The 14,290-nt window shown below is 37.4% G+C and overlaps 1 protein-coding gene across 2 annotated transcripts; it reads left to right on the top strand.

Annotated features, from left to right (window-relative positions):
- Nucleotides 1-1,509: 1,509 nt before the first annotated feature.
- PM20D2 (peptidase M20 domain containing 2) lies at nt 1,510-13,873 on the top strand. 2 transcript variants are annotated; one of them, XR_013992425.1, is made up of 8 exons: nt 1,531-2,062; nt 4,463-4,611; nt 7,165-7,307; nt 10,153-10,307; nt 11,605-11,795; nt 12,007-12,145; nt 13,195-13,302; nt 13,526-13,873. XR_013992425.1 is itself a non-coding variant. In XM_081036032.1 (7 exons), the coding sequence occupies exons 1-7, from the start codon at nt 1,607-1,609 to the stop codon at nt 13,678-13,680; spliced, it is 1,305 nt and encodes a 434-aa protein (XP_080892158.1). In that variant the 5' UTR covers nt 1,510-1,606; the 3' UTR covers nt 13,681-13,873. The 2 variants fall into 2 exon arrangements, 1 of the variants encoding a protein (XP_080892158.1); XM_081036032.1 differs by lacking the exon at nt 11,605-11,795 and having other exon boundaries at nt 1,510-2,062.
- The last annotated feature ends 417 nt before the right edge of the window (nt 13,874-14,290 follow it).

Genomic DNA, 14,290 nt, shown 5'->3' with positions numbered 1-14,290 from the left:
TCAACAGATTATCACAATTTAGTAAATAAATTAATTCAAGGGTGCAAAAAAATTGTGTGCCAAATATGGAAACTCAACACATACATGCATGCGTGTGTGCACAAATGGAACAGAACTTGAAGTGAATCTTTTTACCACGTGACAGCTTTGCTAATTCATGACAAGCAATATAAATAGTAGCTTCTATATGGAATTTATGTATATCCTTTGTATCATTGTTTTAGCTGTCTGATAAGAGCAAGCAAACATGGCTTCCACTGATGTCAACAGGTAGAGTTGCTGCAGAAAATTTATTCAAAAAGCGTGATTGTTACGGGTTCTGACGTAAACAGACGAGCTGTAGGTGCATTTATAGATTTGGATGCCTGCTTACATAAGCAATAGAGTATGGTGGCTAAAAGTAGGCCACTGGAGCCTGGATTCTGTTCTGTACTGGGTCTGCTACATACTAGCTGCAAGGGGAGTTTGTGGTAGGCAATCTCGGTTCTGGTCGGGGTCCAGCTCATGGGTCAGACAGCAGTGATGTCATGGAAAAGTCTCTCCTTCACAATGTGGAACACCTTGAATATAACTTTCCACAGTGCTATTAATAGGCATGGTATCAACGACAGTTTTTCAGATTTCGCGCTTCATTCTGGAGAAAAACAAGAGAATTGCATCTTGAATTTCTTCTCTGGGTAACTTAAAACCCAGTTACGTGAACACCAGCTGCACATATCATGTTACTTACAAAGTTATATAAATGATACTAGTCATATGTTCTTTCAAAGTGATTACTATTCAAAACAAACATCCAAGTCAACAAAACAGTATGAATAACTATGACCATAAATCTTTTTATTAACTCTGTGGTTTCGGCTTTAAAAAAAACCCTCATTTAAAATTCTAGTTCTACTCTACTCCAATAGATTGCACTAGCGAATATGTACCCTGTGCTTACTATATTCCAGGTGCTGTTCTAGACACTAGAAAGTTTTGACTCTAAGGAGAAAACAGTTTTACAGAGTAGTTGCAGCTTTTAAATAGTACAGCAACCTCAAGGAGAAGAAAGTGAGAGCAGAACCGAAAAATTAAGTATATATATAGAGTTTATAGACCAGTGTTCTTTGTATAGCATTTATATTGACACCTAGTTTTAACTAAAAACCTTGTATAATTAATTACTGTTCTGAAAAGGTGAGTGGCATTTTTCAGGGGTCTATGTTCCACGTGGTCTATCTCTGATGGACATTAACCAATAAAACCGTTCTTATTCCGCTGCTGTGGGAACGAAGCAACCACGGGAAAGTAAGGATAGCTTTAGAGCTTAATTCAGTGGTAAGGACAACTCAGGAGGAGGGAGATGGCGAGTCCCCGAACCCCTTGCTCTTCCCAGCGCTCTCCGCCTCTGCGGGCTGCAAGCACGGGCGGACCTGGCTTCCGGAGAGGCGCTGGGGGCGGGGTCCCGGGGACGGGGGACTGGTCTCCGGGAGATGTGGAGCCGCCCTGCGCACGCCGCACTATTCTTGCGGATGCTGGGCGCGTGCGCAGGCGCGGGGTGCGCTAGGAGTGAGCGACCTCAGTGGCCTTGGAGCGGAGTGCCGACCGGTCACCGGCTCTGCGCGCGATGAGACCCGGAGAGGAGCAGCCTGTGGTGCAGGGCGCCTGCGACGGCGTCTCGGAGCTGGAGCTGCTGAAGCTGCGCGCCGCGGAGCGCATCGACGAGGCGGCCGAGCGCCTGGGGACCCTGAGCCGCGCCATCTGGAGCGAGCCCGAGCTGGCCTACCAGGAGCACCGTGCCCACGGCGTGCTGACGCGCTTCTTCGAGGGCGAGCCGCCGGCCGCCTCGTGGACGGTGCAGCCGCACTACCAGCTGCCCACGGCCTTCCGTGCGGAGTGGGAGCCGCCTGCGGCCCCGGGGGCGCCGCGCCCGCTGCAGCTCGGCTTCCTCTGCGAGTACGACGCGCTGCCCGGCATCGGGCACGCCTGCGGCCACAACCTGATCGCCGAGGTCGGGGCGGCGGCGGCGCTGGGCGTGAAGGGGGCGCTGGAGGGCCTCCCGGGGCCTCCTCCGCCCGTGAAGGTGAGATGGGGCCGGTACCGACCCGGGAATGGCAGGGCCCGGCGCGTTCCGTGCGCACCTGTCCCCTCCCGCCCCGGGGCAGGTGTAAGGGACGGCACTAGACGTCCCAGCCTGGCCTTTGCCAGAAGTTAGAACCCCTGGATAAAAATCCATGAGTTAAGGACCTAGCGACATGTTGCAGATTTTTGTTTCCTCTTATGTAATTGTAAACAATTGAGTGGACTCTCCCTTTGGAAAGAATTTAGAACCAAGCCTGGTTTTCGTTAGGGCTTAGTTTTGGTAACAGGAGACCGCAGTCTGCGGAAGAGGTTGGGCAATCTGGAGGAGGTGTGATGTAGGGAAACCTACAGCCTCTCTTCATTAGGCACCGTCCAGAAATCTTTGTGGCACTCATTGGTGCTGTTGTGACTCGAATCATTGGTATTTGGATAGGAAATTTTCAATCGTTAGAACCACCAAAGTTCTAGAAGTATACAAAAAATGGGGAAGTGAATGAACATTTACCACATAGATGAATTGATCCTTGAGTTTTAATGTTTATTTCGTGATTCTAAGAGATATCTCAATTCTTTAAATGGGGAAATGTGGTTTAAGTTTCTTGGGACAAGTTTAATCGTGTGTTACTCTGTTTTTCCAGATGGTATATTCTTCATTCTGTGAGCTAAGATTCAATCATCATCATTCAGGTTAGGGGGAAGACTGTTTTGCTGTATTCTTCAGCCTATTTTTTCCAGTGTCAGTAACCTTTCTCTTTTTATCCTAACAGTTCCATCTTATGTGGCTTTTTCTCTTTACCTGCCTTCTCTTTTCTGCCTCTGGGGCTTGTTTTTGTATCTGGTTAGGTTTTTATTTTGTCTGGGGGAGGGGGCAGGAGTCCTTTGCCATTGCATGAAACACTGGAGAAGATTTAGCTTTAACTAGGTTTATGAAAAGTTCAGAGAAGTCAGCAAGATTTAATTTGAGAAGTCATCAGATTTAATAGGTCAAGGGTTAAGAGTATAAAGCAGCTTAATTTAGGAGTTTGGGTGTTTTGTAACTTCTAACCAAAGCTAGACTTTGGGAATTGTACATACTCCTAATTTCCATTAGTAATGCTGAGTTTTTAGCAAGGTTATTTTTCCTATGTGAAAATGGAATTAATGTCGATTCCCCTTGCAAGCCAAGACTTTTTCCAACTTGCTGTATTGTGTTCTTACACATGATCTTGAAAGTATATTTGTTGTTTATAGATAATTTTTCTTTGCTTTAAAAAAATTGTTTGAAGAAATTGAGCTTAAATATCAAAGTAAAATGTTTATTCTGTAAAGTTCTCTTTTGTTTAATTAGGTGTTTGGTGACCAATAAATCTGCCTGGTTGAACTGGTGGAATCGAATTAGTAAGTTCGTGTAATAGTTGGCCATTTCTAACTGTGGTCTTATGATTTATTTAATGTTCTTCCTAAACGAGTGATGAGTTAAGACCTTTTAACGAGGTAGCTCAGTAAGTTCAAGCCTGAACATCTAGTCCCAGCTCTGCCTGAAGACTTGCTCTATGACCTGGGACACGATATGTCATCCTGTGCTTCCAAACCACCCTCCCTAAAATGATGATACAGATCATTTACCTATCAACAGCGTTGTCGTGAGGAGAACTAATAAATAACTGGAAAGTTCCTTACCAGTAAAGTGCTTGTGAATAATTATATGCATATACAAGAAGAAGCTTTAAGAAATAAGTCTTAAAGAATTTGGAGGAACTTAGCATATAGTATTTATCTTTTTTCATCTTTGTCACTATATAAAGTTGAGTTACAAACAACAAAAAAAAACACAAAACAGAAACAGAGTCATAGATACAGAGAACAAACTGATGGTACCAGATGGGAGGGGGGTTGCGGGGCTGGCTGAAAAAGGTAAAGTACAAATTGGTTGTTACAAAATAGTCACCGGGATATAAAGTAAAGCATAGGGAATGTAGTCAATAATATGGCAATAACTGTGCATAGTGCCAGGTGGGTACTAGACTAATCTAGTGGGAATCTGGGGAAATCACTAATCTGGGGGAATCACTTCATAAATTATGTAAATGTGTAACCACTATGCTGTACATCTGAAACTAATATGAAATAATATTGAATGTCAAAAAAAAGTTGAGTTACAAAATTAGGAAAAATTTCCTGTAGTAGCTTTAGTACATACTTTACACCAAATTGGTATAATAATATAAGTTAAAACTTGTGATCAATTTAGCGCCATAGAGTGATGCCCACTGCGTTATTTAAGTGTCGGAACAAAAACATCTCTCCATAGTTTGAGGACTTTAATGTAAATTGTGAATACATATGCAAAGGAACTTGTTTGACATTTTCCTACTAGGATTTTTTTTTGTTGTTTTGCTCTGATACACGTATTTCCTTCTAGGTAATTGTCCTGGGAACTCCTGCAGAAGAAGATGGTGGTGGCAAAATTGATTTAATTGAAGCAGGGGCTTTTAAAAATCTTGATGTTGTTTTTATGGCCCATCCATCCCAAGAGAATGCTGCTTATCTACCTGATGTGGCTGAACATGAGTAAGTAATAAAGTTGAAATAAATTCCTTAGTGGAAAACAGATTATCAGGATACTTTTATATCTGAACTGGAGACTAAAACTCCATATTTATACATTTAGAAAGTAAATTGAAAGATAACGATGTGATGTCTTGCTTGATTTCCAGTGAATCCCATTTGGTAAGCCTCTTCTAATTGAGATTTAATATGGTGTTCATGATTGGACTATTAAAATAATGGCTGAAAGCATAAGAACAGCAAACAACATGTTGATACTTATGTTCTATTTTGAACTATCTGAGAGTAATCTGGTTTCTGGAAAATAACATAGCCTTTAATATGCTAACTGACTTTGCAACTGAATAGATTTGCGAGAAACAGCTTTATTAGATTTGGGAAGAAAACACACGTCTCTAGTTCACTTATTTTAATTTGAGTTCTTTGCAAAGAGGATAAATTCCTGAGTGAGAATACAGAAACTACCTGTGGATTTTAAAGGAATTTGCCAATCTGTGCTTTTCTGATGTGTCTGGTGCTAAATCCTTTTATTTCTCTTTCTCTGTTGAAGAGCTTCTTTTGAGGGTGGGGGTTCCAAAGAGCATGCATCATTGGAGTGCTTTTTGTACCCCATAAATTTCAACCATCGTAGTTGATGATCCAGTTAGTTTTCCGGTCCCAAAAAGCTACTGCTCAACTGCTTTAGGAAAAACACATGTTCTCCTTGAGGGAGTAATAGCAGAACACCCCAGCAGTGCTTCTAGATTATGTTCAGTTATTTTATAACTCTCAGCATCCCAGCAGGCTTTGTTTTTAGAGGGTGACTGTTACAACTGTCCTGGTATCTTTGTTCTTATCACCAAGAATTAGTGCTGTGACAGTAGGAAGAATCTTTCAACTTCCGTTTCACGGGTAGTGTACGCTAGTACAACTCCGGAAAACCTTTGCTCTTAGAAGTCTCTGCCACTGCCTCTGGCTAAAGGCGACTTGAAGCTGCATGCAGGCTTCCCAACCCATCATCCTTCTAGCACTTAGGGTAGGTTTCTTGGCCTTGATCTTAAAGTCAGCTCAGTTGGCCTCAGGCCTTTTCTAAGTGTCTGTCTGGCTTAGATTTTTTTCATTGGCCCTTTTAAGAAGAAAAAGAGAACAAGAACAAAAATTAAATTAAAAAAATTGCTAACTTGTTAATCTTAAAGATCTCTAACAATAAGTAAGATAAATCACTATGTCCCTAATGACTACCTTTCTTACATGTAGCCCTTTCTCTAAAGTTATGTATCCTTCCAGGTCTTTGGGGGTATATCTATAGGCGTAAATAAGTACATGTATAAATTAAATTTTAAAGGAGGATTTTCTCCCTGAAGTATTCTGCTAAATATATAGTTGGTGTGGCTGTTGCTTTTTAAAATTAAACAATATGTCTTGAAAATCATTCCATATCATTTTGTTTAAAATACGTTTTTTTAAGCCTAAAGTACTATGCTGATACAAAACAACCATTAACATTCTTTTCCTGTAGTTTATTGTGCTTTAAATGTACGTAGGTCTGAACCATTGAAGAAATGGTGCTAGAGCCATTTTCATAAAGGACATCATTTTCCATTTTATAAATTTATCATAGTTTTGTTAAAATTCCAGCTTCAGGGTGATGGCGATAAGATATATATATCAAAGAAATAACAAGTGTCCTAAAAATCTTAAAAATGTATTTGGATGCTTTTACTTGTTTTCCTAACAGAATGTTTGGAAGCAGTCAAGAGATATCATAAGCATTCTAAGGGCTTCAGAATCTAGCCTGTTTTTTAAAAAAGACTAGAGTGGCTTTTTAATAATTTAAATGTGGGTACTATTAATCAGTTGGCTTAAAAATGTTATCTAAGCAAGTCATCTTTATAAATAACTCTTTAATATGCAATTCTTTCTCTACACCTTATTTTTTTTTATTGTATCTGAGTAGTTAGACTGGTATGGGAACTATTTATAGTAGAATAACAATAATTTATAAAATATTAAGGTATTAGTGATACAGGTATTTTGGAACATTAATGAAATATTGGTCAGGAACAACTGCCTTAATACTACAGTATCTTATAATGTGTGTATAATCTGAGTTTTAGAGGTTGTCCTAACCCATTTCAAATGTCACCTCCTTTTTCTTTCCTTGACCTTCCCCTACCATTAAGACAGAATTATCTGAGTTTTGGCAGACCTTTGGTATAAAAATATCACAATGAAGTTTAAAAGGAGACAAGAGTCAGCTTTTTTGTCATGCCAGCACTTAATACAGTATTGCATATTTGTTTGAATTGAATCATATACAGATTTAATTTGTACAGGAGGTTGATTGATCAGAGTTCTCTTTTTCTCTTTTTTTGGCCTGCCTTCTTTGTGTCAATCACTGTATTAATAAACTACAACTAAGCTACGTAAATTTCTTTTATTGCTACAAATGATTTGCAAATAAAAATTATAGCTGTAACTTAATTTTGACTAATAGGTGGGTAATTCTGACTACTTGGATTTTATTACTTTAGTGATATTGAAGAAAATAATTCCAAATGATGTTTTATTTCCTAGTATGACTGTGAAGTACTATGGAAAAGCATCTCATGCTGCTGCTTATCCTTGGGAGGGAGTCAATGCATTAGACGCTGCTGTTCTTGCCTACACCAATCTGTCCGTGTTAAGACAGCAAATGAAACCAACCTGGAGAGCTCATGGTATGAATGTCAAATACTTTGTGTGATAGATAGTGCTTAATATAGTTCAATGCGATATAATTACTTAATAATTTGGTCATTTAAAAAAAAGGAAACATTTTATGTACTCCATATGAATGTTCCAAAGTTTGTAAACGTTTTCAGAAGTTATGTGACAGGATACTAGGACGTTTGTCTACATGTGGGTAAGAAGACAGTTAAGATTATTTATACATAAATGGAATGGTCATTTTGAGTTTTAGAGATGATGGTTTGTATAAGGATCTGTGTTCTTTCTCTGGTCATTTGAAAGTTCGAACTTGATTTTCCAGTATCCTAACTGGCCCATAATGATAACAAAATTTTGTCATTTCCTCGATTTAAAAAAAAAATTATGTTTACTGTTTTTTTTTATTCAAGTGCTGTTAATCCTGAGTAACATCTTTTAAAACTAGCTGTATCCCTTAATATAACTATAGTAATAAAGAACTATCTTGAAGGTACAAATTTATTTTTTAGTTTATTTCCTTATGCTTTGCGAACTTATTATACTTTAATATCCATTCTTTACCTGATTTTGCTGTAGCCTGAAATCAGTTTGTAATTACACTTTTACCAATTCCCTACCTCAGTTTTTTTTTAAAGGAATAAGCAGGAATATGTAAAAACTATATATTTTTAAAATCAGGTCATATAAAATTAGATTTTGCCTATTATAACTAAAAATACCTATTTTAGTTATAATTGAATGGATAAATCTTCCTTCTGTGTATAGTTCTAAATAAATGCATTTGTTTTGACAGTTAATAGTATTTAGTGATCTTTGACCTGCATTGGTTTCTTGTTGGCATGAAAATTATTTTCACAGAGCCAAATGCCATTTAAAATATTCATGGAGAAAAAACAGAACTTCACTTTCTTTCTCTTTCTTTTCCCTTTTTGGCATTTCTTTGGGTATGTGTCCCCTTCCCCAAAATAATGAATTAATGAGGGACTAATGAGGGACTATTGGCTGCTGAGAACAACTGCACTTTTCAAAAGTCACCTGGGACTGGACTGGAACTGGAAAGCCGAGTCTTTTGCTTTTTGTTTTCCCGGTGGCAGCCATTTTAGCTCAGTAGCTCAACTCTTGGGAAAGGCCACTTCTTGACATTGGAGAAGACACACTTCCCTGTGCACCTAAAAATAAATGTAAATAAGTAAATGAGGACACAAGTTTTAAAAAGTCACTTTTGCCCCTTCCCCCAGGACTTAATTTCTCTTTCAGTTTCAGGGTGTTTTTAAGGTTTTGCTGTGTGCAGTTTTGCTGTCCGAGTGGCATCGCTGGGATCCATATTTCGAGGAACTTTGGTGTCTCTGTGAATCCTGTCCCAAGAGCTTTCCTGAGCTCACTTGGGGGAGTTTCTGTTCTTTTTCACTCTAGGTTAGCGTGAGGGCTGGAAAATAGTATTTAATATAAATGCTCAGGAATAGGGTCTCAACTCAAAAACAAAAAAAGAAACCCACACAAACCTCAAAAATGGAGTTTTAGATTGCTTCTTAGGCTGCAACTGGGTTTAGAGTTCCCCAAATAATTCATTTTTTTGTGTCTGCTCTGGCTTAAATTTTCTTGCCTTTAAAAACAAACAAACAGTTTCATTAAAAGGTTGCTCTCTTTTTTGGCCAGGAGGATGGGAAACCAAACTGTTGGCTTGCTTTTCAGGGAAATTCTCAGCAAAAGCACCTCTTTAAAAACAAACAAACAAAAAAACCCACTTTTTTCCTCAGGAGGCGGGGAATGGGAGGGCTCCTTTCCATTAGTGACTCAGTCCTGTGGGGTGGGGGTGGGGGCATTTCTCATCAGGGCAAAAAGGCCCTGTGCCCAGTGAGGTGAAACTTGCAAATGATACTGTCCCCTTTCTCAATGTATTGGTGTGGCCTGGAGCTCACCAAAGGTTGCAGCGGGCAACCCCCCTGGTGTTTGGAGACAAAGGAATAACCACCTGCCTGGTTTCTTTGATTCAACTCGTGCTCTCTGATGAGTGTGGCAGAGAGAAAGTCACCCCCCCTCCATGGGCTTTCCCAAAGGGCTTTTTCCCCTATTGTGCCAAGTTAATTAAGCATTGGGACATGAAGTGGCATGAAGTCATTGTCAACTGGATGAGTCACAGACCTGGAGTAATCTCCAGGTTTGGGTAGGAGGTCTGAAGAAGCCCACTCAGCTGCAAGGAAAAGGCCTCTGGTCTTGATTTGAAACTTAGCCTTCAGCCCGTTCAAGCTGGGAGCTGGCAGGCACCAGCAGTCAAAGGCCCCCTTATCTGGTTTTATCAAGATATATATATATATATTTTTTTTTTTCCCCAAACACATTTTCTAAGCACCTAGTTGCCAAAGCCATGGTAAAAAAACAAAACAAAAAAATACAAAACAATAAATAAAAATAAATAAAATATTCATGGAATTCTTGAGGTATGAGGGTAATTACAGAACTTCATGCCATTGGGTTTTTTCTTTTCTTATGTCAAAAGTTTGTCAATATGTACAATTGAAATAAAGCCTACTGAAATAAAATTATTTTCCAGAAGGCTTAATATGGTTATAAAAATTTCTAACACTTTTTTTGTAGTGAGGAATCATAATTTCTTATTATATAAATTCCTTAGAATAAAGCACATATAAATAATTATTTCTTTTCCTATTAGTCAGAAAGTATCACCCCATGTATAGAAGCTTTTGTTGTATAACATATTAAAATCTTTGATTGGTATATTTGTGAAGCAACTAAATTTATTTTTCTTTATGTACGTATTGAAAAACTTTGTTGGTATATTTAAGCTTAAAGAAATGGTCTCCAAGCTCAATTCCAATAATTTGATTCTTTTTATAGGTATAATAAAAAATGGTGGTGTAAAACCCAATATCATTCCTTCTTATTCTGAATTAATCTATTACTTCCGTGCACCTTCAATGAGAGAACTTCCAGTTTTGACCAAAAAGGCAGAAGATTGCTTCAGAGCTGCAGCTTTGGCTACTGGGTGCACAGTAAGAATATTTAAGAGTTAATCTTAAGTTATAATCAGAGGGCTGGAGTTGTTTATATTAACTTAGGTTAGAACCTTACTTGCTTCTTTTTCATATGGTGATGTCTTGAATATGTAAAATCAGTTGACTGAATAGTTGATGTGAAAGTCTTTAATTCTTATTTATTTTACTCGGTGTCTGGATAAGGAAGACTACAGTTGTCTTATTACACAGTAATTAGAATAACTGATACCGCTGAGCTGGAATTCTTGCCTTTTTGCAAGTTATATCCTTTCTTACTGGTAGTTATGCTTTTAGAATTACTCTATAGTTTCTATAAAGGGACCTTTATAAATCAGCAAAATCAGCAAAAGCTATTATTGGAGAAGTTACAGCTATGCGTAGTAGTGCTATAAATACTTATGACTTGCTGGAGTGAACGTTAAATAGACACAGAAGTTAGTCAAGAGGTTTTGTTCATTTGAAACATAAAGTCAATGACATTTTGGGCCAATCATGTGGGGCGTACAGTAGGGTGAGAAGTTACAGGATACAGAAATCTTGCCCCTGGGGGAGCCTGGAGTCTAACTGGGGAGATGAGATCTGGATCTGGCCCCTCAGCCTCACTGATTCTGTAACTTTTGGAAAGGTTATTTCATATCTCTGGACCTCCATTTTTCTCTCTAAAAATGGAATAATAATATAATCTATTTTAGGGTTCTTGTAAGAATTAAATGAAACAGTGTTTCTGAAGAGTTAGGGTCTAACCCTCATACATAGTACCTTATCTTTTTTCTACCCTCAATTAGACTGGAGATGTATGATTTATTCAGATAGTAATGATAATTATCAGACAGGATATGTTAAGTGTCCAAAGACTTAAAAAATCAAGCATTTATCCCTTGTTTATTTATAATTATAATTATAAGTATTTTAAATATTATAAATTAAATATATGAACTATTATCGTGAGTTATAATATAATATTCCCTTAGGATAAGGTTCATTGTTATTGGATTTAAATCTGTATTTTAAAGCGTCTTTTAATAACTTTTTATATTTTGGCTGACTTGTAATATCTGATTAAGGTGTCATTGTTTCTAACCTAGATGTTGCTAAGAATAGAGGAAATGTCATCTCTGCCATTTTATAATTGGCTTTTGCTACTGTTATAGGTTTTCCCTTTAGTGTGAGTGTGTAGTACTCATTCCGATTTAATCAAAACTAAATCTATAAATTGTGAATCTTCTATCTTTCTCCTGGTGTCAGTGTCAGTTTGTATATTGAATATTAGTAAAGATTAATTTTTTTCTTTTAGAGGCCACAGCCTAGAGCAGTGTTCCTCAAAGTGGAACACTTTGGACCACCTGCATCAGAATTACTTGGGGCTGCTGGTTAAAATGGAGATTCCTGGCTCCCCTCCACATCCTACTTAGGTGACTGAAGTTGAGACCTACTGGCTAGTAGAGCCTGGTGACATCATGTTTTGATGCATGTATAAGAAAGGAGGTAGGGTCCTAGGAACTATAGGTATAGAAAATATATATGTTTTTTAATGTAAGAGATTTGAGAGTGTTTATATCCAGAAGGAAAAGTACCCTCTTTTAAACCTTTCTTTTAAAAAAAAGTATTGCTCGTTAGAAATTAATTTAATTTAATTAATTTAGATAATGAACTTGAGTTTTTCATTTCCAAATTTTCTTTTTTAATTTTTTATTAGGTAGAAATTAAAGGTGGAGCACATGATTATTACAATGTCCTTCCCAATAAGAGCCTAAGGAAAGCTTATGTTGAAAACGGGGAAAAGCTAGGAATAGAATTCATTTCAGAAGATGATGCAGTTTTGAATGGCTCTTCAGGTAATTAAATTCTTTCATTTATTTTGTTATTTGAGAATGGGATATATGGTCTTTGATTAAATGTTTTTGTTTAACAGCTTTGGAGATAGGGAGGTATGCTGATGTTTTTAATGATAATTTTCACAAACTTAATGGTTAGGGGAAAGAAACTAATAAACTCTTCAATAAATGCTGAGTGTCAAATGAGCAGATTTGCTTTTAGAAATAGCCAACATACTTTATAGTCTAAATATTTCTAGTGTTTAACTTTGCTTAGTGCTAAGTTTTAAATAAGCTACTTAAGGGCAAATGGAATTTTAATTCATTCTCAGTTACCAACATGCAGGCTACTGGGTACTTAATTATATGAGCTCATTTTCAATTTCTGAGGAGTAACAACTATTAGAATTTAAATAATCATAAGCGTATTGGGGGTATTTTAGATTTTTTCCTTTTGAAAGTATTACTGATATGTTTGCATGTTAGAGATGTATCTCCTAAAATAAAATAATAGATGTTGATGAAGTAAACTCAGAAAGACTTGGTGATTAAAAAGGAGTGTTGATGGCACTCATTAAGATAAGGAGTTCAAGAGAATGAGCAGGTTGGGGTGTGGTGGGTTGGTATAAATGATTAGTATGTTAAATGTGAGTCGCTTATAGGATTTCTACAGGGAGCTGTCCAGTAGCTTGTTGACTGGAACCCCCCAAAAATGTCTATGTTGGAAATTTAGGAGTTATCAATATCTGAAAGGTAATTGAAAACATAGCAGTTGATGAGTTTGCCCAAGTACACAGGGAGAAGAAGAAGCACAAAGATGAACCCTAGGGATCACCAGCACTTAGGAGGGAGACAAGCAAAGGAAGCGATGGAGGGAAAGAGACAGCAGTCAGAGAGGAAGCCAGATAGTCAGGAGAGAGTGGAGTCATGGAAGCCAAAGGAGCAGAGAATTTCTAGAAGAGGAGGAGCAGTAAATCATGACAGGTGCAAGGGGACTGAATAGTATCAGTGTGATCTAGTATCCATTGAACTAGCAATTAGAAATTCATGGATTGTTTTCCCTTTCCAAGGGTCTACTGATTTTGGAAATGTTAGTTTTGTGGTTCCTGGGATTCATCCATATTTTTACATTGGATCTGATGCCTTGAATCATACAGAACAATATACTGAAGCTGCAGGTATGTTAGAAGTGAATGTTTTGGCATGTGCTCTGTTTGTAGTAGTGGCTGCCATTCTGTTTAAGTTTAGCCTATTATTATTACATTGCCTAATGTCACCTCAGAACACACTGTATTGTGGCGGGCAGTGGGGAGGCAATTTAGATATTGAGAGCTAACCTGAAAACTAATATGTTAATTTATAACAAATATGGAGGTATCTTTATTTTTCTTCAACTTTTAGGATCACAAGAAGCTCAGTTCTACACTTTGCGTACAGCCAAAGCTCTGGCAATGACAGCGTTGGATGTTATTTTTAAACCAGAGTTGCTGGAAAGAATCAGAGAGGACTTTAAATTGAAACTTCAAGAAGAAGAGTTTTTAAATAGAGTAGAATAAAAGGAAGATTTAAAAGCCACTTATGGATCGTTAAGAAGATGTGATGATTTTTTTCCTTAATCTTTTTGATGAAGGAGGTGGGCATGCTTGTTTTTCAATCTTTAAGGAGTCAAATTCTTCTTACCCGAAAAGTGAAGACATTGTGGAGAAAACACATTACCAAATATCTAAAATTAAAATTTTCACAAATCTATATCTGATGGAATTGTGATCTTTCAGGAGATGGCATGTGGTAGCATTTCTTAAATAACCTGGATGCTCTATGGTTTATCAGTGATAATATTTTATAAATTATTGTATATGTTGTATAAGTGTATTTTAAAAGATCCAAGAGATTTCTTATATTCAGAATTGATGCATGAAAGTTTTGTGGGTTTTTTTTTTGTACATGGTAGTAAAATTGTTTTATAAAGTAGTTTTAAAATTCAGGTTCTAAATTTAGGGTAAGTTCATTGTGATATCTGACTACATTTGTTTTGGTTTAGAGAATCTCTTCATTGATAACAAACTCAGGTTTTTAATCAGACATGCTGTGGGAAACAAGCAGAAACTCAGGTACAAAGAATAAGCTTTAGTTTTACCATTTGAAGAAAAATGAAAATGTTCTTTA

Source organism: Rhinolophus hipposideros (genome assembly GCF_964194185.1).
Source record: "Rhinolophus hipposideros genome assembly, chromosome: 3".
NCBI classification, from domain to species: Eukaryota; Metazoa; Chordata; class Mammalia; order Chiroptera; family Rhinolophidae; genus Rhinolophus; species Rhinolophus hipposideros.
Note: the sequence above shows the minus strand (reverse complement) of the source record. Positions and strands in the feature narration are given on the sequence as shown.